Raw genomic sequence first — 26,688 nt, forward strand, 5'->3', positions numbered from 1 at the left:
AGGCACGTCTTCACGAACAAGAGTGGAATCTGCAGATCCTGGCAGGCAGAGTTCAGCTGGGTGCAAAGAGACAACTTTTACTAGACGTTCTGTGTGTTCCCCCAACTCCCATCCGCCCAACTCTTATTTATCTTCCAGCTTTCTGGAAAACCGCCAGGCACAGAAGGGGATGGGAGGCTCGAGATTCCCACACATTCGGAGGAAGGGAAGGCTCAGCTGGGCAGCAGTAAGGTAAATGGCTTTGTTTCTGGGGTGTCTGAAAGCTGTGGTCAAAAAAGTCAAGATGGTGGCCTGTTTTTATGTGCATGTGCACAGCTGTACCTTGCGGACACCCCTGTTTTAAGGCACACACATTATTTGCATTAGTTGGAAGTAAACGAGTGCAAAGTGTAACTAAATGCAGTGCAACATCCATGCAAACCATTATTGATTGATTCACTGATTTTAATTATTTAAGCAATTTATATAGTCTCCCATCCCACTTGTGGGGACTTTAGGAGGCGAACAGAGGAGTTAGACCCAAACAAAATCTCTGTGTAAAATAAACATCCAGAATAACCAGTATAACGCACACGTGGGGACTAAAATCATCCCACTAACAGTCCAAAGGTTGGAAATGAATAGATCAACCAACAACCAGTTAACTTTCTGCCCCAAATGTCTGGGGGAACAACCAGGTCTTGAATGCCTTAGAAAGGTTAACATGGTTGGGGTCATCTGGATCTCCATAGGGGATGCTGTTCCACGGGGCAGTGCTGTGACAGTTCACTGCTGGAATTTAACCCAATCCTACTTTTCAGAGTCAGTTCTCCTCTTTTTTTTGCATTTCTACAAGTTTCTACATTTTGCATTTCTACAAGTCTACAAAGAGAGCCTGTTTGGTTAAGGCATCAGGCTAGAAACCGGGAGATTGTGAGTTCTAGCCTTGCCTTAGGCATGAAGCCAGCTGGGTGACCTTGGGCCAGTCACTCTGTCTCAGCCCTAGGAAGGGAGCAATGGCAAACCACTCCCAAAAAACAAACCGTGCAAAAAACCTGCAGGGACTCATCCCGGCAGCCAAGGCTGACTTGAAGACACCAAAAAAACCTCCAACCCAAGCCTACAAACCTATCTACCAGGGGTGTCTGCAGGGAAAGGGTCAGAAAAGTCAAAATGGTGGCCACAACCATGCAGTCAAAGTCTTGGCCGCTTTTACAAGGCACCAGGTTGGAAATGGGGTGCAAGTCATTGTTTCAAATCCCAGATGCTGGACTTTTACTTGAATGCCATCTAGTGGCAGCTTCGAAATGTGCAGCTCCAAGTCTTCTCACACTTAGTTCGCTTAAAGAAATATTTGTATTGTTGAGATAATGAAATGCAGAAGAAAAACAAAGGGAGAATAGGATAAAACAAAAAGAAGTCACTGCTAAGTATGAATAAAAATGGATTTCTTTCTTCCGATCCTCAGGTAGAAGTCGTCTTCTGGCTGCTTTCCATGTTGGCCACCCGCGACAAGGAAGACATGTCGCGCACTCTGCTGGCCATGTCCAGTTCCCAGGAAAGCTGCCTGGCCATGCGCAAGTCGGGGTGCCTCCCTCTCCTCATCCAGATTCTTCATGACTCAGACCGGGAACCAAGTGCACCAGATAGTCCCGGACCTGCAGGGAAGGACTGTCGGATGCGGGCCAACGCTGCCCTCCACAACATCATCTTCTCTCAGCCTGACGAAGGGCAAGCCAAGAAGGAGATGCGGGCGCTGCACGTGCTGGAACAGATCCGCTCCTACTCAGAGACCTGCTGGGACTGGCTCAGGATGCACAAGGAAGGGACCAAGATCCCCGAGGGGGGAGCAGGTAGAGGGAGGATTTGGGTTAGCTGTCAGCCTTGCGAGGCAGTCCATACAAGAAGCACACTGGGAAGTACTAGCTCTAACTTTAATGTAAGGTTACATGAACAGAATCTTGCAAGTCTGGAAGTACATCTCTCCCCCCTCGCCTTTGCAGTCCAAGAAACTAGGGAGGGTTCCTTCTGAGATGTTTGCCATGCCCCCATTCCTTCTGCGGGCTCAGCTGCCGCTTATCTGACCATTGTCTAGTCTGCGGCTCTTCCTCCTGTCTCCCAAAGCCATTCCCACATCCCATTACATCAGCTGAGATGTGAGCAGCTGATGGCCCACGGGACACATACCCCCTTCTTGCCACCTGTAGTTCCCCAAACACTGAAATTTGCCAGACAATTTCCCCCCAGAAACAACAAGGAAAAAAAGTATGTGAAGCTGTATCTAAAACAAGGGAGGGGAAAGGAAGCTGTGAGCGTTGAAAGTTGGAGCATCCTTGAAGCCAAGGATATGGGCATGTGATGGAATGGACTTATGAAGGCCAGTCTCAGGGAGATAAGCGTGTTCTTAGCCCCCAACAGGAGCATGGGAAGTTCAAGAAGATGAGACTGGCACCTCCCTGAGGAATTCACGGTGTTGTGGCGGGCTGGCTTGAGAACTGGGTTCAGTCTGGTGAGATTTCTGCCTTGAGGTTGGAGCTAATAAACGCAACAGAACTCTTGGAGTTCTTTGGGCTGAACCTGACATCAATCTCCCCAGACTGAAACCTAGCTCCCAAGCCAGCCAGCCACAACACCGTTAATTCCTTAGGGAGGTGCCAGCCTCACCTTCTTGAACTTCCCACGCTCCTGTTGGGGGCCAAGAACACGCTTATCTCCCTGAGACTGGCCTTCATAAGTCCATTCCATCACAGGGCGGCAGTTAAGAGGAGGCAGGAGAAGGAAGGCGCTGGGAAGACTGGCGTGTGGACTGGCTGGGACGCAGGCCAGCAGAGGAAGGGAGAGGGAGATGAGGCGCACCAGCGTTGTCCTATTTCTCCCCCAGACTCTTCTAGACTTGTTTGGGCCCCAACCTGGAACAGCCGAAATGTCCAGGCTTCAGTTCTGCCAAAGCATGGCCCACAGCCCAGCAAAGCACACTGGCCATTTTACACACACTTCTCACGTCGATCCATTCCTTCCAAAGGCAAGCTTCCGCTGGATTGCCTCGCTGCAAGATTTAATTTCACTTCTATTGTTGGAAGGTGGACGCCATTCTTCCTCCGAGGAACAGTAAGTTCCTCAGCCCATCCCACTGAGTGAAACTCCTAACAACTTGGGAGAATACATTCCTTTTGTTTCAGATTTGCTGCTAGAAACTGTCTGAATGGAAAGCTTTTTAAAAGTCCTGGCTAACTTGGACTGCAGTATTTCTGCAGGCAGCCAAGGAGGGTGTGCAGTGATTCTTTTTGCAGGAAGGCACGGAAATAATTTCAGTTGGGGACACCTGAAGTTGTGAACACACTACTTGAGGTGGTACTCCTCACCTCCTGTTTCTTGGAGGCTGATTTCACCATGCAAGTAGTGCATAAGAACTGGCTTAGTTAACCTCATCAACACTAATCGCTTGCATTAATGAAGGAGGATGAAATATCTCTTGGTTTAATACCAGCAAGGGTTAGGACTCTCAGATCACCCTGGGGTTGGAAAATAATAGAATCATAGAACTGTAGAATTGGAAGGAAGCTCAAGGATCATCTACTCCATCTCTCTGCACTGTGCAATAGAATCATTTAAAGCAGTGTTTCTCAACCTTGGCCACTTTAAGGTGTGTGGACTTCAACTCCCAGAATTCCCCAGCCAGCCAGCCTTTGAAGATGTGTGGACTTTTAACTCTCAGAGTTCAACTCCCTCTCACGCTGGCTGGGGAATTCTGGGAGTTGAAGTCCACACACCTTAAAGTGGCCAAGGTTGAGAAACACTGATAAAGCACCTTTGAGAAGTTTCCATCCAGCTTCTCCTTAAAAAGCCTCCAGACCTACAACCTCTGGAGGTGAATTTTCCCACTATTGTACAAATATTCCCATCAGATTTTTTCCCCCTTATATTTAAATGAAATCACAGTTGCTGCAATTTATACAGGACTCCTTATATCTGGTCCTACTATCTGTAGCCCTGGAAAATAATTCCTGGCCATCTTCCCTGTGGGTGAGGCTTGTCTCTGATCTATGGTTAGGAAAGGTGATAGAAAGGGAGGGAGCCATGGGGGGAAATTTGTTAACAACAGGCTTCCCTGCAAAACTTTGTAGAGATTTATTTCCAATATGTTTAATTGAAGAGGCGTAATGTTCTCTAACTTGGGCTGCTGCTGTTGCTAGTGCATGAAGGTGGTGATTCAGGATGGGACAGAAGCTGGAGTCCCCCCCCCCTTGCTAAATCTCTCTTTTTCTTCTACCAGCAGCTAGGTGTTTCTCAAACTTGGCAACTTTTAAGATGTGTGGACTTCAATTCCCAGAATTCCCCAGAATTCGTGCTGGCTGGGGAATTCTGGGAGTTGAAGTCCTCACGTCTGGAAATTGCCAAGTTTGAGAAACACTGCATGCTCTCCATCGCTCATTAAGACTGTCCAGAGAGGTCCTCTGACCAGCAGTGAACCTGCTATGGCTTGTCCAAGGTCTTCTTCGAGATGGGCCTCCAGTTACGATGCAATCCAGAGCTCTTCTCTTCTTCGGAGGCCCTCCACCAACCCGAAAAGCCTATCTTGTAAACATTTTGCAGTCCAAAACAACGTCAAGATGAGCCTCGTATTGATTTTAGCCTGTTGTTTTGCTTCAGTGCGTTTCAGTGATCTAACTTTTAATGGAAATTGCCCTGAGCGATTTCAGAAGGGCGGGAGAGAAAGGAAATGAACTGAATAAATAAATGCCATGCTATCCCTTTATTGGCATAACAATCCAGCGAATACATTAGACTGAGAGACAGAAACTGACCTGAGGTTACGCAATTGTTGAGCCTCAAAGCAGGTTCTGTTGACTTTTGAAAGTCTTTATTTATTTGGAGTAGTTCTGCGCCAGCTTCCAGTCAATAGAGTCTCCAAGCAATATGCTACAGGATATTTTAACAGCATTTATTCAAGCCTCTCCCCAAAGAGAAACCAAACACTTAAGCCTTACCAACATTTTTTAAGTTATATCATTTTCCCCGATGTCTGTATTTTGCATTGCAGCTTTAATGAACTCAGTTCAGAATTACTGGTTTCAAAGCAGCCGTAATGCTCCATCTTGTGTAGGAGATTTTTAATTAATATTTCAGGAGAGTCTCTCCGCTTCTCATCTTTAGCTATCAGATCTCTGCTCGGTTCTCTCTTTGCGTTCTCTAAGCATTCCCATTCCTTCCTTCTTCTTCGTAAGACTTTTGTTTCTAGCCCCCTGATCAAGCCAGCAGCCTTTCTGAACCTCTGCCAGGTTCTCCAAATCCTACTTAAAGTGGTTCATTTTGGGTATGAACCACCAGAAATGTGAGATTTACCGAGTGATAGTCCAAGTTGATGCATTTAATGTGCTGGCATGCCCCTTGCTTCTCTGCAGCTCCTGTTCCTATTGAGCCCCAGATCTGCCAAGCTACTTGTGCCATCATGAAGCTCTCGTTCGATGAGGAATATCGCCGCGCCATGAATGAGCTGGGTAGGTTATACTTGGGGGCAATGTGCCATCTCAGAGAAACAAGTCCAATGGCTTTGCAAGTCCAATGGCCTGAGCTTGGCTAGTGAAAGTGACTGCCATTGGCAGGGCCACCAAAGATGCCAGTTGCTTCCAAGGAAGTAAACATTGCTGGGCTATCTGAGAAGTCCACAACTCTTCTGTTGGGTGTTCAGAAGTTTCTGTTCCAAGAAGGAGCATATCTTCAGTAACGTCTCCTTTAAAACGTGCTGGTGACTTCACAGACACATTTCTGTAGTTTTCTGGGCAGCCATATAGAAATGTTTTGCCATTGCTGCCTTCTTCCAGGACAATCTTTGTTCCCTTAATGAGTCTGACCTACAATTTGGTCTCCTGGTGGCCTCCCATCCAAGGACTGGTTTTCCTTAGGCTTTCAAAATCTGTCAAAGTCAGCTACAAGTCACCTGCTTTGGGCGACTGTAACTATTCTAATAGCAGTGATGGGCAACCTTTTGGAAATTAAAATGGTTGCTAGTGGAGAATGGATTGGGGTTTTCAAAATGGCTGCCACAGAGTGCCACCAGGCCTAAACCACATATTTTTTAGAAGCCTTCCCACAACTAAAAGCCAGTGTGGGAGAGTGGCTAAAGTGTTGGACTGGCTTTAGGCATGAAGTCAGCTGGGTGACTTTGGACCAGTTGCTCCCTCTCTGCCTTAGAAAGAGGGCAAGGACAAGCCACTTCCAAAAATGATGACAAGAAAACAGGGAATTATAGTCAAAATTGACTTGAAGGCACCAAAAAACCCAATACACATATTTATTTTCCACGGTTCTATAACCTAACTCCTTTTTCTTTGCATCCTTGGCTGTGCGCTTGGGGGCTCGATGCTCACAGTCTGTCCTGTTTCCTCCTCTCCGTCTCCCTTCCCAGGCGGGCTCCAGGCCATTGCTGAGCTGTTGCAGGTGGACTATGAGATGCACAAGATGACCAACGACCCCCTCAATCTGGCACTGAGGCGCTACACGGGCATGGCCTTGACCAACCTCACCTTCGGGGATGTGGTCAACAAGGTGCGATGGGATCCGGGGCAGGAAAAACCGAAACAGGAGGGGAAGGAAGGTTATTTTTTTTCTGACTTGCGAAATGTCAGTTCTTCCAGTCTTTACCTAAATACATCTTTACTCAGTTTTTCCAACAGCCAGCTTCAGGGAGAACTCCTGTTAATGGTATCTCTCCCGTAGAGGGATATTTTGTTCTTGTCGTCAGTGCTTCTTGTCATAACTATACATATAGGAGATGATGATGATGACGATGATGACAACAAAAAATATTATAATACAGCCATTCAGTTCCATTCCGTTTTTCTTTCCAAGTGGCCCAGAATATTCTGTGTAATGCTGAGAATTTGCACCTTTCATTAGCCCTTTTCTGCTTCCTCCTTTTCCCCGAAAAGGAATTTCAAGATTTGGCCATTCGCCGTCTTCCAGGACAGGCCTCTCCAGATTGCACTATATATGATCTCACTGACTTTTAATGGACTTTAATGCATTTGGTGAGTCACATCTTCTAATGGAGACTCAAGAAACAAGGGTGTCCCCACACAAGGAGCGCCAAAAAAATGAAGAAGCGGGCCTTGACCGCACAATTGAAGCCCTGCCCCTTGTGAAAGTATGTCATGATATAAGAAGGGAGGGGGCTTCAACTGCACAGTTGTGGCCGCCATCTTGACTGTTTCACCCTCCTCCCCCAGAGGACAGCCCTGATTTCATCTCAGTTTAAAAACAAAAAGGAAGCAATTCCATGTGGGAGGGCTTCTCGAAGACGTATTTATTCATTTGTTCATTCAATCCCCACTAAACAGCAGGACTCTTGGCAGTTACGAAAACAGTACAGGTAGTCCTTGGTTTATGACCACAATTGGGACTGCAACTTCCATCGCTAAGCAATGCAGTCGTTAAGTGAGTCACGCTGATTTTATGACCTTTTTTGCCATGGTGGTTAAGAGAATCACCACAGTTGTTAAGTGAATCCGGCTTCCCCCGTTAACTTTGCTTGTCGGAAGACCCCTGGGAAGGTCGCAAATGGCAATCATGTGACCCTGGGATGCTGCAACTGTCATAAATATATGCCAGCTGCCAAGTGCCCAAATTTTGATCATGTGGCCACGGGGATGCTGCGACAGTCGTAAGTGTGAGGACTGGTCGTAAATCACTTTTTTCAGCACTGTTGTAACTCTGAGTTGTTAAACAAATGGTTGTAAGTTGAGAACTACCTGTAAAACATCCAAGCTACAGAATCACAGAGTTGGAAGGTCTAGTCCAACCACCTGCTCAGCACAGGATCCACCAGAATCTCTCTGACAGATGCTTGTTTAAGACCTCTAGCAAAGGAGAACCTACCACATCATCTGGCAGTCTGTTCCACTGGCTGACAGCTAATATAGTCAGGAACTTCCTCCTGATGTCAAGCTTAAATGTGCTTCCTTGTACAGTAATACCTTGGTTCACGAACGCTTCTGTTCATGAACAATTCAGTTCACGAACAGCAGCGTTCGCAAAAGTTTGCTTCCGTTCGCAAACTCCGCATCGGGTGACGAACACGACCCGCGGCCATCTTCCCTGCTCTGACACATGGTCGTGGCTTCCTCTAGGTGAGATCGCCTGTACTTTGTTTCATATTTTGTGGTAAAAAAAAAAAATACATATGGTTCAGAACGGATTAACCTTATTTACATTGAACCTTATGGGAAAATTTGATTTGGTTTGCAACCAATTCGGTTCGCGACCTGAATCATGGAACGAATTAAGTTCGTGAACCGAGGTACCACTGTAATTTTAACTCTGTAACTTCTTCCAGAGGAGCATAAAATCAATCCTAAAAAGAAATCGCTCATCCCTGCTTCCTGTTTCTTACTCTTTTCTTGCTGGTTAGGCAACATTATGTTCCCGGCAAAGGTGTATGCAAGCCATCGTGGACCAACTAGCGTCTGACAGTGAGGAACTGCACCAGGTACAGTGGGCCAGGGGGAGAACAAACAGCCTCTCGTGGTCACTGAATCTCCATGCTCTTCTACAGCAGGGATCCAGGTCCAGAATTCTCCTTCTCTGGGCATGTAAAGAGGGCACTTCAAATAATGTAAGAGGCTGCTTTACATTACATCAGATTCTCTATCTGGCCCAGTGGTAAAAATAGAATAGCTGCTGAAGGCTGCTTTCATTTGGAAACACTCCCTGTCTGGCAAAAGGAACATTATTTATTAGATTTATAGCTCACCTTTCATGTGGGAGCTCAAGACAGCGCTAACGCCGTCCTTTTCTCACAACCACAAGGTTGGTTGGGCTGAGAGGGAGGAATTAGCCCAGAGTCAGCTGGGGGGCAGGGGGAGGATAGGATTCAGGTCTCCCTGCTTCTAATCCAATGTTTTTCAACCTTGGCAACTTTAAGATGTGCGGACTTCAACTCCCAGAATTCCCCAGCCAGCATGGCTGGCTGGGGAATTCTGGGAGTTGAAGTCCGCACATCTTAAAGTTGCCAAGGTTGAAAAACACTGTTCTAATCCAACACCTTCCCCATTATACTACATTCTCTCTTGGCATTTTGTTCACAAATACTCACCTCAAATTTTTTGGAAGGAATCTTCACTTCTTCCTTTCCAAGATCATGGTTCGCTAAAAGATCATGGTTTCCTGTTGCCAGTTCTCTACCCTATCTGACTGCCTGGATTAATGGAGCAACAGTGGGGTAGAGTGGGGGGGCTTGCAGCCCCCAGATTAACCACCCCTGATTTTGGCCAGTCCCGTGACCAGCAGCTGCTTTGCAGGGCGTGCAGAGAAACACAAACTCTTTTTGCATGCAGTTCCCCTCCGCTCCAATTTTTGCAAACAAGATCTTGATTCTGTGATTGAAATGGGAGAGAACTGTACTTTCAGACTTGCAAGATTCTGTTAATGTAGCCTTACAATAAAGAAGAATTAGCTTATCTGGTTGTGTTTCCTGTCTGGTCTACCCGGTAAGACCAACATCAATCTTGCAAGTCTGAAACTACAATTCTCCCTTTACAGCCTGAAAAACTAGGGAGGGTTCCTTCTGAGCCTGTTGTCCTGCCCACTGTGCAGCTCTGGGCTGGGCCGCCTCTTATCTGACTGTTTCCTCATCAGCAGCTCTTGGCCCATTTTCCCAAGGTCTTTCCCACATACCATGACACTGGGGCACTGTAATGAGCTTCTCTTCCTCCCTCCCATCTGCCTTCCTCTTAGGTGGTATCCAGCATCCTGCGCAACCTCTCGTGGCGAGCCGACATGAATAGCAAGAAAGTCTTACGAGAGGTGGGCAGCGTCTCGGCGCTGATGCAGTGCGCCTTACGGGCCAGCAAGGTAAGCTGTGAAACGTATAATCCACAGACAACGCTTCTCTCTAGCTTTTCCAGGTGTGTCCGCAGGGCAGGGTCAAAAAAGTCAAGATGGCTGCCACAGCCACTCAATCAAAGCCCCATCCTTTCCACAATCCACCGCTGCCTCTTCTCTCTAGCTTTCCAGGGGTGTCTGCAGTAGCAGTTGCCATCTTGACTTTTTTGACTTGCCCTGCAGTTGCCCCCACTAAATACAGATCTACATTACACTCTTCTGCCAGTCTTATAGCCGTTCCCTTTTCCTTTGGGACTGTAGGCAATATAATTCTTAGGGAGTGTGCTGACTGTGCTATGCCCCCTGTTATGCCAAGCCTTTCCATCTTCCATCTAAAAGCATAACCCCATTAACTCAGGGAACTTTGACTTTGCATTTTCCTGGCTTGGAAATTCTTGTCTTTCTTTCTATATATCTGTAACGTGACTTGGTGGATAGCAGGGAAGATGTAGACATGCTGGCTGGGGAATTCTGGGAGTTGAAGTCCACACGTCTTCAAGTCGCCAAGTTTGAGAAATACTGATATAGACCATCACAGTCACTTTTTTCAACTTTAAACAAGGCAGCCAACTTTCATTAAATCACTTTAAATGGGTCCAGCAGCGGCCATGGGAGTCAAAAAAGTCAAGATGGCAGCCACGAATACATGATTAAAGCCTCATCCTTTTCTACATGTGTTGAAGGGAGGGGCTTTGACTACCATCTTGGCTTTTTTGACACCCCTCCTCTTCTGGATGGGTTGTACACAGGTTCTCTTATCATTTAGATTAACTTCCTTGGAATAGTCTCTTGGCTTGGTAGTCTTAATAAGGAACTGATATTTTACAACCCATTGATAGGCTGATAGATAGATAGATAGATAGATAGATAGATAGATAGATAGATAGAGGATGGATGGATGGATGGATGGATGGATGGATGGATGGATGGATGGATGATTGATTGATTGATTGATTGACTGATTGATAGACAGACAATCAACCTAATAGATGGAGGATTCCTTGAGCTCAGATCCCCAGCTTTCCTCCAAGGCCATCTTTCCACGAAATCCATCAGTCCCCCATTCCTTCTGGAATATAAACCTGCATTGACTGATTGATTATGTGCCATCAAGTTGTTTTTGACTGTAGAGACCACCTAGATTGATTTTCTCCATACAATGGCCTGCGTTATCATGCTTTGATGGACAGCTGTGATACCCAATGATCACAAGGGGTGGTGGGGAGACTATGGACTTTTAACCAGCAATTCCTGGCACATTTCCTGGGTCAAAATACTTAATATTTAGAGGAATGGTGGTGGGAACCATTAGAGTTTATGTTTAACCTGGGTACAGAGTTAAACTAACCTCATTAGCTAGGTTGTGATAGTTGTTAAGCCACCAAACCCCTTAACCGAACTATTAAAAACAAGGAAGCAAGATGTGAAAATGCAATTCCTGTATTGCCAGTGATCTGGTCATGGAAATTGTGTGAACATAGCTGTAGAGTAATATTCAAAAGCAAAGCAACCAACATTAAGTTTATCCTTTAGACATGCTTCTGTATTTCCAGCCAGTCTCCCATCTGTATGTCTCTGACAATGGTTGATGTTGCTATAACTGTATATTCAGTTTTATTTGATTTTGCTTTATGAGCTTTATCTCCACCTCAGCCAATGTAGATTAATTTTAATTTAATTCATGAGCTTTATCCCTGCCTCATTCCATGTCGCTGTAACTGTAGATTATTTTATTTTATTCTATTTTACTTATGAGTTTTAGTCTCACCTCAGTCCATGTCATTCTGTTCTCTTCTTCCTCTCCCCCCCTCCCCTTCATGGGATTTATCCGTGTGTTAATTTTTAATAGACACTAGGCAGTTACAGACAATAACACAAGTAAAACTGGGACAATAAATAGTATGAATTTATATTAACCAGAAAAATGACAATGACAATTAAAACAAATGTTGGTGCCAATCATTCAGTCCGTCACCAAAAGCCCTCCAGAAGAATCTGTTTCTTCCCAACTTCTCCAAGGCTGTGAGACTGAAGTCCCCCTTGCCCTGGGGGCAGGCCATGGGAGGGCTACTGCCACAGAGAACACCCACCTGGAGGGTCCTCTGACTGCACTTCCAGGTAAATGAGGAGCCTTAGCAGGTGTTCTCTGATCATTAGATCAGGTGAGCAGGAACTATTTGAGAAGGTGGTCTCTTTTAAGGGACAGCCCCACTATGTCGACCTGACCAAGAAATCAACTCCATAGGAATGCTAAAACTACCTTTATAGATATTGGCTACAATAACGGAATATTGCATGTCTGATCGTGCTTTACTTCTCTACAACCCACCTCCCCAATACTCATATGAATTAGGAAGGGGTCTGCCTGAACCACTTTCACATACATTCTGCTCGTTTTGGAGTTAAGCCATGTTTTTCTCCTTGTTGCTTTGGTAACAGATCTGGCCTATCTCTCTCAAGGTCATCTTCCTTACTGTCTACACTTAGCTACTGGACCCCAAGCCTCATAGGGCTTTAAAGGTAGCAACCAACATCTCGAATTGCAATCAAAAGCACAGAGTTAACTAAATCAGCTGCTCCTACAGGAGTGCAATATGGCAATATTATGCCTGTCCAATAACCAGGTGGACAGCTGCATTTTGAACCAGCTGAGTTGTGTTCAAGGGCAGCCACACAGAGAATGAATTGTAGTAGTCTACCCAAGAGATGACATGGGCATATATGACCATTCTGAGTGCATCTTGTTCCAGGTAAGGTCACAACTGGAGGTCCCACAAAATGGGGAATAGGCCTCCTGGCCACAGCTTCTACCAGCTCTTCCAGCAGGAGCCACAAGTCTAGGTGGACCCCCAGATTGCAGGCCTGCTCTTTCTGGAGGACCACACCCCATCGAGAGTCCAAGCTGGGACAGTCCTGGAATGAGTAGGTTCTGAATTAACAACCTTAACTCTGTTTCATTGCTTACACTAGGAATCCACCCTGAAGAGCGTCCTCAGTGCCTTGTGGAACCTCTCCGCTCATAGCACTGAGAATAAATCTGCCATCTGCATGGTGGAAGGAGCCCTTGGCTTCCTAGTGAGCACGCTCACCTACAAGTGCCAGAGTAACTCACTTGCCATCATTGAAAGCGGAGGTGGGATCCTAAGGAATGTCTCCAGCCTGATTGCCACCAGAGAAGATTACCGGTTAGTAATCCCCCCTTTTCCTCCTTGATCCAGTAGCTAACCTTTGCACCAAGAAACATCTTCCTTCACCCACAACCCATCAGCACATCAGTAGAGTCAAGATCAGCCGTTGCAGTCCTCTGCCTTCACGCCCAACCTCATCTCTCATCCCTTGCCGAGGTCCTCTCGTCTGCCCGAAAATGAGTGGCGTTATTTTCATTTAATCTCCTGGAAATCCTTATATCAAGGGTGCTTAGATGCCCAGGAAAACCTCTGCCTGGCTTTGTTTGGGCATGCCAAACCCTATGACCAGAGGCTACATTTTAAATGTTGCAAGGATGCAGTAGGCACTCTTGCAAAGTGGATGCTGTGGCAGGCATTGCCATTAACAAAATGATACCTGGAATAATGCAGCCAGCAGGATTAATGGTGGAATTCCTTCCTGCTATGCAACACCCACCTCCCCCAAACATGTTACCTTATACTCCAAATCTTTTTCTTTTTTCTGGGCTGAAGGACACATTTCCAAGCCAAAATAACTGTTGCTGGGTTATTTTCTAAGAATGTCTTTGGGGCCTCTTTAGAATCCAAAAATCAGTGTTTCTCAACCTTGGCCACTTTAAGATGTGTGGACTTCAACTCCCAGAAATCCACACATCTTAAAGTGGCCAAGGTTAAGAAAAACTGCCGAAGATATTTTTGGAAATCAAGATAAAACTAGAGACTAGTGTTTTGCTTTGCATCATGCCAACTTCCTGTTTCACTCGATTTAAAGAATTTTTCAGAAATAAGACAAAAGTTAGGTGGGCTGGCGGATTCTAAGCTGGAGATTCTGCTGGCCCAGTATAGTTACAGATACTATGTTGAATTATTAATTTATTCTATTCATATCCCATCTTTTGTTCAGGACCGCAAGGCGAGGTACAAAGTCCTCCTTCCCTTTTTTCCAACTATACACTTGTAAAGTAGGTTCTCCTGAGAGAGGGGGACTGATCCAAAGTCCCCCAGGGAGCTTCTGTGGCTGAGGGGGTCTAGAACCTGGGTCTCCCCACTCCCAGCCGGGCACTTTCATCATCTCACTTCACTGACACTAGTCCAGTATCCTCGTAACATTGGTCTATCTTTCCTTTTGGATGGCCACAAAGTGGGTATGAAAGGTAAACCCCACTCGTGTTGTTGTTCCCAGCAACTGATATGCAGAAGAAGACTAACCCACGAATTCAGAGGTCCTAAAGCGGCCCTCAAATTCCTCCCCACCCCCTTAAATTGTAATGATCTCACACCTTTCTCGACCTTTCCCTTGCAGACTGACTCTTGTGCTCTCCTCCAGGACCTGCACTGGTTTTTGTCTTACACTCAGTGTAAATCTGCTCTTTCCTAGGCAAATTCTACGGGATCACAACTGCCTTCAAACCCTCCTCCAGCACCTCAAGTCCCATAGCCTGACCATTGTCAGCAATGCCTGTGGCACTCTGTGGAACCTCTCTGCGCGCAGCCCCAAAGACCAGGAGCTACTGTGGGACCTGGGGGCAGTCAGCATGCTCCGGAACCTCGTCCACTCTAAGCACAAAATGATCGCCATGGGCAGCACCGCAGCCCTTCGGAACCTCCTTGCCAACCGGCCACTCAAGTATAAAGATGCCGTGGTCATCTCACCAGGTTCTTGTATGCCCTCCTTGTATATGCGGAAACAGAAGGCCCTGGAGGCTGAACTGGATGCCCAACACTTGGCTGAAACATTCGACACCATGGAGAAGCAGACGCTGAAGAAGCAAAGTGCCACCAAGAAGCCAGTGAGGCACATGGATAGCTTGGCCAAAGACTATGCTTCTGATTCTGGTTGTTTTGATGATGATGAAGTGCCCAATGTCTCCAGCAGTGCGGAGACAGGAAATGCATCAGTTCTCTCCATGTTCCTAAATTCATCCTTCCTCCAAAGTCAGGCTTTACCAAGAGCGGTTTCCCAAAGAAGAGGCCCAGAACCAGAGAAAGATGACAGTGGGAAGTCAACAGAAGCCAAGAAGGTCTCTCCGCTGCTCCTGCCCCAGGACAATGATGTCTCTGTGGTGGCTGAGAAATTGGCCAACAAGATCACTACCACTGTGGCCAAGATAGATAAGCTGGTGGAAGATATAACCACCCTCCATACATCCTCTGATGACAGCTTCAGCCTCAGCTCTGAAGACCACTGCCTTGACTGGCAATATGGTTTGGATGAAGTCCATGAGGCCCGTGCTCAGTCTTGCTCTCCATGCCGCCTCTCAGACACCAGTGGGTTTGTCAAGCGGGAAGGTCTGAGCCGGGCTCACACCCTCTTGAGACTGAAAACAGCTTATACCAGCTTGTCCAACGACAGCCTCAACAGTGGAAGTACTAGTGATGGGTATTGCCCAAAGGAACACATGAAACCATGTACCAGAACAACCTTCTTGGACTTTAAGGACGAACTGCACCGGTATCAGAAACGGCCCAGCCGTCTTGATTTGAAGAACATCTTAATGAATAGGCCAGAAAAGGTGGAACTGCCTGAGAAGAAACAGCAAGAATCCAATGTAGTGGTGGAGAAACCAGAACTTCTCGAGAAAGCAAAGACAGCAGTGGTTCCACCCAAGCCTGATGTTGCTGAGAAGGAATCTGAATATAAGAGCAAAGAGGAAGGCCCTGTGCTAGTTCCTGATCCTAAAGTCCATACCATCAAACTCTCCCCATCCTATCAGCATGTACCCCTCACAGAGAACAATGGCACAGCACCTGGGATCATGGGGGTCTTAGGAACCAGCTCTTATTACTCAAACTTATCCATGAAAACCACAGATAATCTTAACAAGGTTCCAGAGAAACTGACTGTAGCAGAACCAGCGAAACAAGAACGGCTGCAGAAATACTCAGTGGAGAACACACCAATCTGCTTTTCCCGGTGCAGTTCTCTCTCTTCCATTTCCTCTGCTGACAATGTCCTAGATGGGCAGAGCCACAGTGACAATGAGATGGACACTGACTCCTCTCTAGAGATCATTGAAGTAGAAGAAGTGGAAGAAGCTCAAAAGGATGAGCAAGAAGAGAAGACGAAACAGGAGGTGGAACCCCTCACTGCATCTTCACAACCCATTGCTATCCCCTTCCCTAAGAAAGAGAAAATGTTTCTTAGAGGAGTGTCACCTTCTCGCCACGATGATTTGACCCCTTCCAGCTCATCTGAAAACTACATCCAAGAGACTCCTTTGGTGATGAGTCGCTGCAGTTCAGTCAGTTCGCTGGGCAGTTTTGAGAGTCCGTCCATTGCCAGCTCTATCCAAAGTGAGCCCTGCAGTGAGATGATAAGTGGTACTGTCAGTCCTAGTGAGCTACCAGATAGTCCTGGGCAAACTATGCCTCCCAGCCGCAGCAAAACACCTCTGTTTGAATTGAACAGCCAGCCAGAGAAGGAGGCCAGCCAGTTCAACATCCAGTGGGAGAACAATGTCAAAAAATTTATGGAAATCACTGATTTTAAGGAACGTTTCCAGATGCCCCAAGATCTTGACTCCATGGTCTACTTCACAGTTGAGAAACCCAATGAGAACTTTTCATGTGCCTCCAGCTTGAGCGCATTGCCCCTCCATGAGCATTATGTCCAGAAGGATGTTGAGCTGAAACTTATCCCACCTTTTCCGGAAAGGAATGGGTTGAATTTCATGACACATGAGAAGAGAGATGATGAAAGGGCCACTGACAGCCAAAGGAAACTGGAGCGCCTTGAGCTGACCTCTGACGAGGATATTGAAATTCTGAAAGAGTGCATCAATTCAGCCATGCCATCCCGTTTCCGGAAGATCAGGACATCTCTTGTCTCTGGCCTTCCAGGCCAAGTTCTGAACCCTCAGTCAAAGAAGCCAGTGCATGTTCCAGTCTATATGCTGGTTCCTGCCAATTCCCATTTAGGTATCCCCAAGCACAGATGGGCCGCAGTCACCAGACCCAACAAGGACTACATGGGTAACGAGGATTCCTTCACTGACTCAGCAGAAGGAACCCCTGTCAACTTCTCCAGTGCTGCTTCTCTGAGTGATGAGACCCTTCAGTACCCTATGAAAGACGAGGGAGACTCCCGGCATTGCTCCGGAAAAAGAAAGGAAGTAACAGGGGCTCAGACAGGGGGGCTTAAGAGAGAGATGCTCCAACTTGAACAAAGCAGCTCCCGGGTTGGAAGAGTAACCTCCAGCCATTCAACGCCAACCAAAATGGCCTCCTCCTCTAAGTACAAAACCGGATCTAATCACACCAGCCCACTCCGTGCAAGCCGGGCCCAATCTGCTGAGTCCAAGAGAAGGAACATTCCTCTCAGAAACCTAGAGCTGACTTTCCTGAGGCAGGGTAGCTCGAGGGCAAGTTCTGAGGACAACCGTTCCAAGAAGGAGGAACCGCGGGACAACAGCAGCCATGACAATGATGCAGCCTTCCAGTCCTTCTGCCATACCACCCCAACCGAAGAGGCCGTCTACTGCTTCTATGAGAATGACTCAGATGACCTAGTGGAGTTAGACGTGAAGAACTCACCCAAGAGAAAATCCAACCTTGCCAGCAAAGGTCAAAAGAAAGAATGCTGGGCTAAGAAGGACCCTGAGCTAAGTTCCAGTCAGCAGCTTCATGCTAAAAACAAGATGGCACCCCATCTCCGTAGCAACCTAATTGCAGATGAGACTCCACCATGTTACTCTCTCAGTTCCTCCCTGAGTTCCCTGAGTGATCTGGAACTCTATGAGACTGAAGAAAGGATGCAGATGTCTAAGGCCAGGACTAACCACCAGCTGACCTTGAGCCGACGGCATGGGATGAGAGCAGCCGTGTCCAAAGGGAGGGACAGCTCTGCCAGTTCCCTCAGTTACAATTCAGACAATGATCTCCTGCAGAAGGGCATTGACCTGACCGGGCCCAAGAGGAGACGCCACTCAGCAAAAAGGAGGAATGGTGAGAAGGAGCAGAAGGGTCTCAAGGCCAAGGAATGGAAGCCTGAGGGGGGCCCGGATGAAATAGCTTCTGAAAGAGGTTCTGATCTGGACAGTGTGGAGTGGAAAGCCATTCAGGAAGGAGCAAACTCCATTGTAACTTGGCTGCACCAAGCTACATCTTCCTTTGGCAAGGAGACTTCCTCAGAATCTGACTCCATTTTGTCTTTTATGTCTGGCCTTTCTGCAAGTTCTGCTTTACAGATGAGTTTGGACAGAAAAGACAAGTTGAGGGGCAAGAAAGGTCCCCACATTGGTGCAGAGAAGAAAAACCTCCCCAAACCTCTCCAGGATGGCAAGAAGCTCAGTGAAACAATAGCTTCCAGCAGCAGGAATAAAATGGATAAAAACGTAGGACAGCAGAAACGGTTGAGCAACCTACCAGTTGTCTTCCGAGGTCGGACAGTGATCTACATGCCTGATGCGGCAAAGGAATCACAGATGCAGAGCTCCAGATCCACCCCGAGAAAAACAGGAGTGGCAACTAAGCAGGAAATTCCTGAGAAAACTCTGAATCTCAACCAACAGAGATCACGGAGTCTTCACCGGCCTGGGAAGATCTCAGAAATGGTGGAATTAATGTTGCCCAAAAGAAGCTCAACCCCACCTGCTAGGATGAACAGAGCTCCTTCATCTGGATCCTCCAGAACTTCCACGCCATCCCAACCCAACCAGAAGAAGCTCACATCACCATCGCAGCAACTCAACAGACAGATGCCATCACGCGAAGCTGGAAAGGCAAGTGGAAATACTACACCTGTTGGTCCAGCCCCCAAACCAGTCCAGAAATCACCTGTGTCTAAGCAACACAAGACCCAGAAATCCCCTGTTCGCATCCCTTTTATGCAAAAGCCCATTAAGAAGACCCTTCCGGCAAGGAATACCATGCCTACGTTGGAGGAGCGAGGAGGAAACAGCAGCAGTGAGCTAAGGCCTAAGGTCAACGGGAAAGGCATTCTTCAGACCAACCGCCTTAATTTGATGCGGATGTCCTCAGCAAGATCCATCAGCAGTGAGTCACACCACTCAGGCTTCCTACGGCAGCTAACATTCATCAAGGAGTCATCCAGTCTTCGCCTGAGGCAACGTTCTGAGGTCTCATCTTCTGAGCCTTTGTCCTCACTCTCTCAGGGTGCCTCACCACGGAGAGGCCGGCTTGGCCTACCACCTGTTTTCCTCTGCTCTTCCAGATGCGATGATCTCAAAGTGGACAAGCCAGCTGGGTCAAGCCAACGTCCTGTCATCTCCCGAGTGCCTCTTCCTAGCCACAGCCCCTCTGCAGGCCCAAGGCCCCCACGGAGAACAAGTTCAGAAAGCCCCTCCCGACTTCCCATCAAAACAAACAATGTTCCTCCAGAGCCTTTCAAGCGTTACTCCTCATCTCCTCAAATCAACATCATCAAGAGGACAGCCAGCCCAGCTTCTACTCCACCTGACTGCCCTGAGCCATTAAGTGGGAGAAAGAAGAATGAAGAGCTCTCAAAACTACCAGTGATTCCTCCTCTAGGGATTCCAGAGAAAGCCAAAGAAAATCCGCAGCAGCAGGCAATGGTGAAAGGGACCTGGAAGAGGATCCGTGATGAGGACATACCCCATATTCTGAAAAGCACTCTTCCTTCGACAGCCTTGCCCCTGGTTAGCGCTTGGAAAGAAGAAGAGAACGATCAAACTCCTGGTGCTCTCCAAAGGAAAACTAGTGACGCTGTTGTTCAGACAGAAGACTTCTCCACCACTAAGACTAACTCCAGCACTTCCCCAACTCTGGAGATGCAGAAGGTAGTCAAGATCTCATCCGACAGCTGTGAGGGGGATGGTTTTGTTCTGGCAAAGGCCGCCATAGCGTCCATCTCCTTTACTCACGAAGGTCCAGCCAGCTCTCTTGGGAATTTCCCTCCTAGCAGGCACAGCTCCCCAAGCCGAGCTGTTCGGGTGACCCCCTTTAATTATACCCCCAGCCCAATGGTGGAGCCCACAGTCAAAGATAAGCAGGTGGAGAAAGCACAGGTTTGACAACCCTGCAGGTTGGTCTGACAAGCTACTGGAATGTTCTTAGCTAGCCACCAATATATAAAAACAAAAGCTTGGATGTATTCATTTTTTAAGAAGTTAAATTTGTCATTTCCCCACGACTGCCCCCATTCTTAACAAAACAAGGAAGATTTGCTGAGTGTTTCTTACACACACAAGACTGGAGGAATTACTTCTTGGGAAAGAGATACAAATGAACAGTATTTATTCCTCTTTCTTTCTTTCTTTCTTTCTTTCTTTCTTTCTTTCTTTCTTTCTTTCTTTCTTTCTCTCTCTCTCTCTCTCTCTCTCTCTCTCTTTCTTTCTTTCTTTCTTTCTTTCTTTCTTTCTTTCTTTCTTTCTTTCTTTCTTGGCAAATGACATTTTGGAATGAGTGAAGAGTTGCAAAAAATGTGAACCCCCAGCAGCCCCTTGCTGTTGGAAGTGGGGCTACAAGCTGGTCTTCAGAATTGTTTGGGTGGGGCCAACTCTACAGGAGCATTTTTCTCTCATTCTTGAACAAAGAACTGGGAGTTTGAAGCAAAATCCTTTTAACCACCAAGCCCATAGGCTCATGACTCCAGTGTTGAACTTCTTGTAAAAAATTTGCAACAGCACTTCTGGGTATCCCATATACTGGAAGGAGATACTTCATGATTGCAGTCCCACACAACCGCAGCAAGTCTATTCTTTGACTTGAAAATCAACCCAACCTTGAATTGGCACTCTGTTTTTTGAAAATGGCTGCTTCTCCCATCATCTGCAAGAGACCTGAAGCTGATTGAACGGCATGTGTGAATACATCAGATATGCAAAATTCACCTGCTTCTTCTAAGGACAATTTAGCCAAACGTTCAGAACCTATAATACCACCAGCCCTTTAAGTTGTACAGGACTAATTAAGGCAACTGGAGGGCAATCTGAAGTGGTGCAATGCTTTCACCCAAACAGGCCTCCATCTCATTTTGGGAATATTTCAGATCGTCTTCTGCCAAATCTGCTCCCACTTTGCTGCATCTTTGGATCCAGCCACGCAATTCAGAATCGCATTGCCAAGGATCAACCCTGGATTATCCAACGGCTGGCAAAGTTCATATGTCAAAGCATGCTCAGGGTTACCCTCCGTAACTGCCAGTTTCTCTCCACCCTGGACTCTTCTCTTCTCCAAGGCTATGAAGAAAATCCTCTTTGCATAAGAGAAAAACTTGATTGAAACCATTAATTAAAGTAATAAACAACAATGCTTCATGGGGGGGAGGAGAGAGAAAGAGAGAGACAGAAAACCTCCATCTCAAAACTTGGCTGCATGCTTTAAATTGCAATTGGATGTGCAGCTACTGAAAGTAAGTCCTATTGTGAACGCAACGGGACTTATTTCTGAGCAGACACGTCAAAAATTGCACTATTAGTCTTAATATGTGGGCATCATTACCCCCAAATTAAAATCAAGATATCCTCAGCTAATTTATTGGGGGTGGGAAGCGGGAGGGGGAAGGAGGGAGGGAAGGAAAGGCATTTATGCATCTAAGAGGGAAAGAGGGAATATTTGGTGGGAGAAATTTATACATCAGCAAAAAAGAAAAGGAAAAAAAAGAAAGAAATGATGAACAACAAACAGACGTAGAAGGAGAATGACATCCTTGGGCTGAGAATTCATGATCTGTACTTTGCTGTGCCTAAATTACAGCAGTTCCTTAATCTGCTAATGACTAATTTGCTCTCTTTCTGTTGGTGCTGGGCATTTTTAAGGACACGTGACATCTTATCGCTGTGGCATTCTACATGCACAATGAATTGGTTGTACAGCAGCTCGGGAGGGTTTTCAAGGTGGTTGTGGGGGCATGGAAATGTTTGGGGGAGGCAGTAAGAGGGAGAAATGCAAAATCAGCCGCTGTTGGCCAGGCGTGTTCCCGCTGCACTGAGGACGCTTCACGTTTTTGAGGAAGACTTTCAGTTTAGCTCAAAACTCTCAGGCTTAAGGTGATTTCAGGAATCCTGTTCAAACTCTGGCAAGCTGGGTCAGAATTTTATTTCCATAAGTCCCTAGGGCTGAGGCGAAGCAGCAGGGATTAGATCTGAACCGTGACTTGGATGACACACAGAGCAAGTTGAAGCAGGTCTGCTTGTGAGGACAGGAGATCAGGTCCTAAGGCCATCTAATCCAGCATTCAGATCCACAGTGGCTGCCCAAATGTGTCTGGGAGGCTCAAAAGCAACACATGAGGAACAAGTACCCTTGATTAGGGTTCCCAGTGCCTGATAATTCAAGGATTTAGTGATTAGTAGCCACTGGTAGCTTCGTCATCCATGGAATGACCTAATCCTCTTTAGAAGGTCTCCAAGGTGGCCCTTCATCAGTCTCTTCCCAGCTTGCTCTTGAGTCCAGGGTCCCAATTGCTGGGCTCAGATTGCTATTCCAGGATGGGACCGTCTCCTCCAGGGGAACCTGAAGGTCATTACCTGAGAATGGTATAATCAGAGATAGCCTATATTGCTTGGGGTAAACAAGATGACTCATGAAGAACTTTCAGGTTCTAAGATTCTTCTGTGCCTCAATTTATAGTCTTTTGGACCAATCACTGACTTGGGGAGAAAGTCCCCCTGTGCTCAAGTTAGTTTGCTCCTAAGCCTGCAACCCTATGGACATTTAGCTAGGAATGTCCTCTCCAACTTGGTGGGGCCAACTTCTGAGTAAAGTGCAGTTAGGTCTCTGGATCCTTCTCCTGTTGCAAAGGCTGTTAATGAAGATAGGGGGCATAGATGGTTAACCTTATGCACTTGTTTAGTCCCAGAGACAGATTTGGGGCTGCCCCATATCTTTCTCCATCACCTTAAGGGATAGCACTTATGCAACCTTGAATGATCTTGAAAACCAAAGTAGGACAGACATAGGTCCTTCTTGGATGCAAGATCACCAGGAAATTCTAGGACTGTGGGGTAGATTGGGAAGTGAAATGCACCATTCCAGAAGAAAGAGAATACGTGGGCCCAGAAATGTCTGCAGGCAAATATTTGATGGGGCAAATGATGAAAACAGCATTGCACTGTTGTGTCACAGGTTCTGCCCTCCTATGCTGGCCCTCCACCCTTCTGTACGTGTGTCGTGATGTCAAATGAAATGGCGGAGTCTGGATTGTAACAGCACAATTATGCTTTGATCATGTTGACTTTGAAGATGCCTCTGTAAGGACCAAGAATTGAGTTGACCCCACTCTAAGAGCAACATTATAGTTTCCTGCAGCCTTGAGAATTCCCCCCCTTTCCCTAATTCTGCATTCATGATTAAAGAAATCCAAGAAGGAAAAGAATCCAAACAGTTCCATTAGAAAAAAAAAAAAAGCATCGTTCCAATTCCTACCTTGAAGTTTATTAACATGGAAAGAATTATAGGGGAGACAGAGGGTCTGGATGGAGTTACAGCTGCAAAGCAGTTTTTCATCTATTGATGTCTTCCAGATGCATGGCACTACAACTCCCAGAGTTCTCAGCCTTCCCCCCAAGCCTGCAATGGTGCTGGTTTACCTGCATAAGGATTGGCTGAGTTGAAATCCCTATCAGCAGGGAAGGTCAAAAACGTCAAGAGGGTGGTCCCAACTGTACAAAGCCCCACCCCTTTTTGATGCATGTGGCATGTGTCTAAAAGGGGTGTGGCTTCAATTGCACAGTTGGGCTGCCATTTTGACTTTTTTGACTCCCAGATACTCTTGCCTATTAAGATCTACTGTAATATATTTAATAATTATTTTTTAAAAAAACAGAGAAAATCTGAATCTTCTCAGTTTCTCTAAGCTGGGAGATAAAGCTGAGCTGGAACATTTCACAAAGGTGCTGTTCAAAGGGGAAATGTCACACTACTTTCACATATCTGGATCAACAGAACCATAAAATCCACCCAAAACTAAATTTTTTTATTGCCAGGGACTTCAGCTAGCCAAACCTTAAGGTCAAGGAAGGGGAGAAGGAGACCCCTGTTCCTTTGCTTCAGCCCTCAAAAGAACCAGCTTCACATCCTGCTCAAGAAATGGTGTAGTGAATCCTGCAGTGCTCAGGGGTTGGACTTGATGATCTTTTAGGTCCCTCCAACTCTATGATTGGGCAATCTGCGGCTCCTGAGTCCTCTTTCTTGTCACACACAGAGATTCAGAGAATTAAAGGCACCATTTCCCACCAGTTTATTTATTTCATTATGTACATACGACATTTATAACCCACCTTTTCTAATAGGAGCTTCCATAGTGTTTCCTTCTCCTATTTTTTTCCCCACAACCACCACCTTGTAGGTTGGGCTGAGAGGGAGGGATTGGCCCAAAGCTTCTGTGGCTGAGGGCACTCTAGAACCTGGGTCTCCCCGTTCCTAGTCCAACCCCTCCCCACTAGACCTGATTGGCTCTTGGGCTGAGAGGGAGGGATTGGCCCAAAGTCAGCCAATGAGCTTCTGGGGCTGAAGAGGGACTAGAACTCAGGTCTCCCACTCCTAGTCTGGCACCTTCCCCCCTACCCCACAATGGCTCTGCTGCCACCCACTTTCCTCTGTATTGTAAATTTGGCCTCAAGGATCAAAGTCAGTATCTGTAAACAGACAAATTTGATCCCACAAAGCATTTTTTAAAAATTCAAGTATGACTGTTGAGGTACTATACTGTACTTAAACAAATTCAGTTGTCCAGGAATCTACTGCCTTAAGATAATTTAAGCTCTTTCCCTGTTCAGTGTTCTGCCCCTTTAATTGCCAGTTATGTGCCTGCTTTCTAAGGATTTTTTTGTTTTAAAGCACTATTATCCTCACTTCTGAGTCATCTGTCAAGAGATTCCTCCTTCCAGTAAGGTTAAGGAAACAATTGCAGCAATACCTGCACAAAATGGCTTGTTAACCAACCCAGTAGGCAGATGTTTTTAAAATTTTTATTATTTTATTTCATTTCATTTATTTCCTGCCCCAATCCTAATGGACTCTGGATGGCATACAATAAAGTCCAAAAACAATGCATTAACATATAAATAATAGAAAGGAACAGTAAAAGAACTAGCGTACCAGAGATAACCCACTGGTACAAAACTGCTTTGACCTTTTTATGAAAAACTTGTAGGGGCCATCCATGTCTTAATGGAGAAGTTTCCATTACATGGGGGCCACCACTGAGAAGGCCCTTCACCTGGCTGTGCCCCATTAACCTTGTGAGGAGGGCGGGCCTGCAACCCATCCTCTCTAAAAAGACCCGATCAATGGGCAGATTCCATTTCTGGCCGGTGTGGCATGATACTGTAAAGGCCTGCAACGTGCCATTTATATAAAAACCAAATGAAGCGGGCACTTGTGTACATCCTGCTGAAGTGCTTTCTGAACTGGGACTGGAGGACAAAGATGCCCCCAGTTCTCGCATCTCACCTGAACGGAAGTACCCATATCTTGCTGCTTAATAAACAAGAACCACCACCAACCTATCAAGGAGGCCTCTGATGTAGTTCAAAGCTTATAACTGCATTTCTCTGCAAGAAGTTTAAGCATCAAGGGGCGGGGGGTCTGTGGTGGACCTGCCCTGTCTAAATCCAGCCTACTCATCACCGTGAATGTGCTCCTGTTCCAGCCATTGCTGGAACTTCCATAGGAGTCCTCTGATGCAGGGTTCCTCAACCTTGGCGACTTGAAGATGGGTGGACTTCAACTCCCAGAATTCCCAGCCAGCATTCTAGGAGTTGTAGTCCACCCATCTCCAAGTCGCCAAGGTTGAGGAACCCTGCTCTGACAGACAGCTAGTGGGATGAAAACTACCAGCATCAGCTCCGTCACCCCCTTTGTAGATTAGGGATTGTTACTGTACCAGTGTTTGAGGACAGGGAGGAACCTATCCCTATGTGAGATCATTGCAGCCAGCCCAGAACTCAATGAATCCATGTCTGATTTAACAATTCTGCAAGTGCTGCGCTATTCCTGCAGAATATTCAGTGCAGGTGGGGAGAAAGCTTATAGGATAATGCAAAAATAACTCAAAGGTCTGTGTGGAAGGGGTGCTCTTGGTCACATGCTCAAAGGCAGATATCCCAAACATGATTCAAGACTGACTACGAATGTCTAGCCTTTACAGGGAAATAGAAGATCATTTTTAAAGTTGGTACCACGTGGGAGTGGCCCTGGTGTCTAGGTAAATGGAGGAGAGGAATTGCTTCAGGTGTTGCTATTTCTATAGGCGTGAGTAAAATATTTAGCCAACAATTGTGCTAATTTTAATCTTCACCAATTATCTTGTATTGCTCTGAAGAAGCTAAATAAATAAATAATAGTGATAATATTGTTATCATAAATAGTGGAGGCCATGATTTTCCTTGTGACCATCTACGGAAGCGAAAGCTGGACTTTGAAGAAGCAGGATAGGAAGAGTATTGATGCTATTTAACTTTGGGGTTGGAGAAGGCTCCTGAGAAGACCTTGTGACCAGCCAAGAAAACAAACCGATGGACCATCAAACGAATCAACCCGGAGTTCTCACTTGAAGCACAAATGGCCAGGCTCAAATTATCCTCCTTTGGACACATTATGTGAAGACCCAGCTCTCTGGAGAAGGCTCAAATGCTGGGAAAGGTAGAAGGAAAGAGAAGAAGAGGATGACCAGCAGCAAGCGGGATGGACTCAGCTACATTGATGATGGAGACATGGTTGGAAGACCTGAAAGAATAGG

At 46.4% G+C, this 26,688-nt stretch overlaps 1 protein-coding gene across 1 annotated transcript in view; it reads left to right on the top strand.

Annotated features, from left to right (window-relative positions):
- APC2 (APC regulator of Wnt signaling pathway 2) overlaps positions 1 to 20,226 on the top strand; it is a 35,899-nt gene extending 15,673 nt beyond the window's left edge. The window contains exons 8-15 of the mRNA XM_025168921.2: positions 139 to 231; positions 1,448 to 1,832; positions 5,382 to 5,477; positions 6,386 to 6,525; positions 8,387 to 8,464; positions 9,712 to 9,828; positions 12,829 to 13,043; positions 14,404 to 20,226. Coding sequence (XP_025024689.2) covers positions 139 to 231; positions 1,448 to 1,832; positions 5,382 to 5,477; positions 6,386 to 6,525; positions 8,387 to 8,464; positions 9,712 to 9,828; positions 12,829 to 13,043; positions 14,404 to 20,017 — 6,738 coding nt within the window. The 3' untranslated portion in view covers positions 20,018 to 20,226. The remainder of the gene's footprint in view (positions 1 to 138; positions 232 to 1,447; positions 1,833 to 5,381; positions 5,478 to 6,385; positions 6,526 to 8,386; positions 8,465 to 9,711; positions 9,829 to 12,828; positions 13,044 to 14,403) is intronic.
- The last annotated feature ends 6,462 nt before the right edge of the window (positions 20,227 to 26,688 follow it).

The sequence above is a fragment of the Python bivittatus genome, unplaced genomic scaffold (assembly GCF_059951505.1).
Source record: "Python bivittatus isolate LINGU-HERP-01145 unplaced genomic scaffold, Pbiv_v1 ctg000580_np1212, whole genome shotgun sequence".
Taxonomy (NCBI): Eukaryota; Metazoa; Chordata; class Lepidosauria; order Squamata; family Pythonidae; genus Python; species Python bivittatus.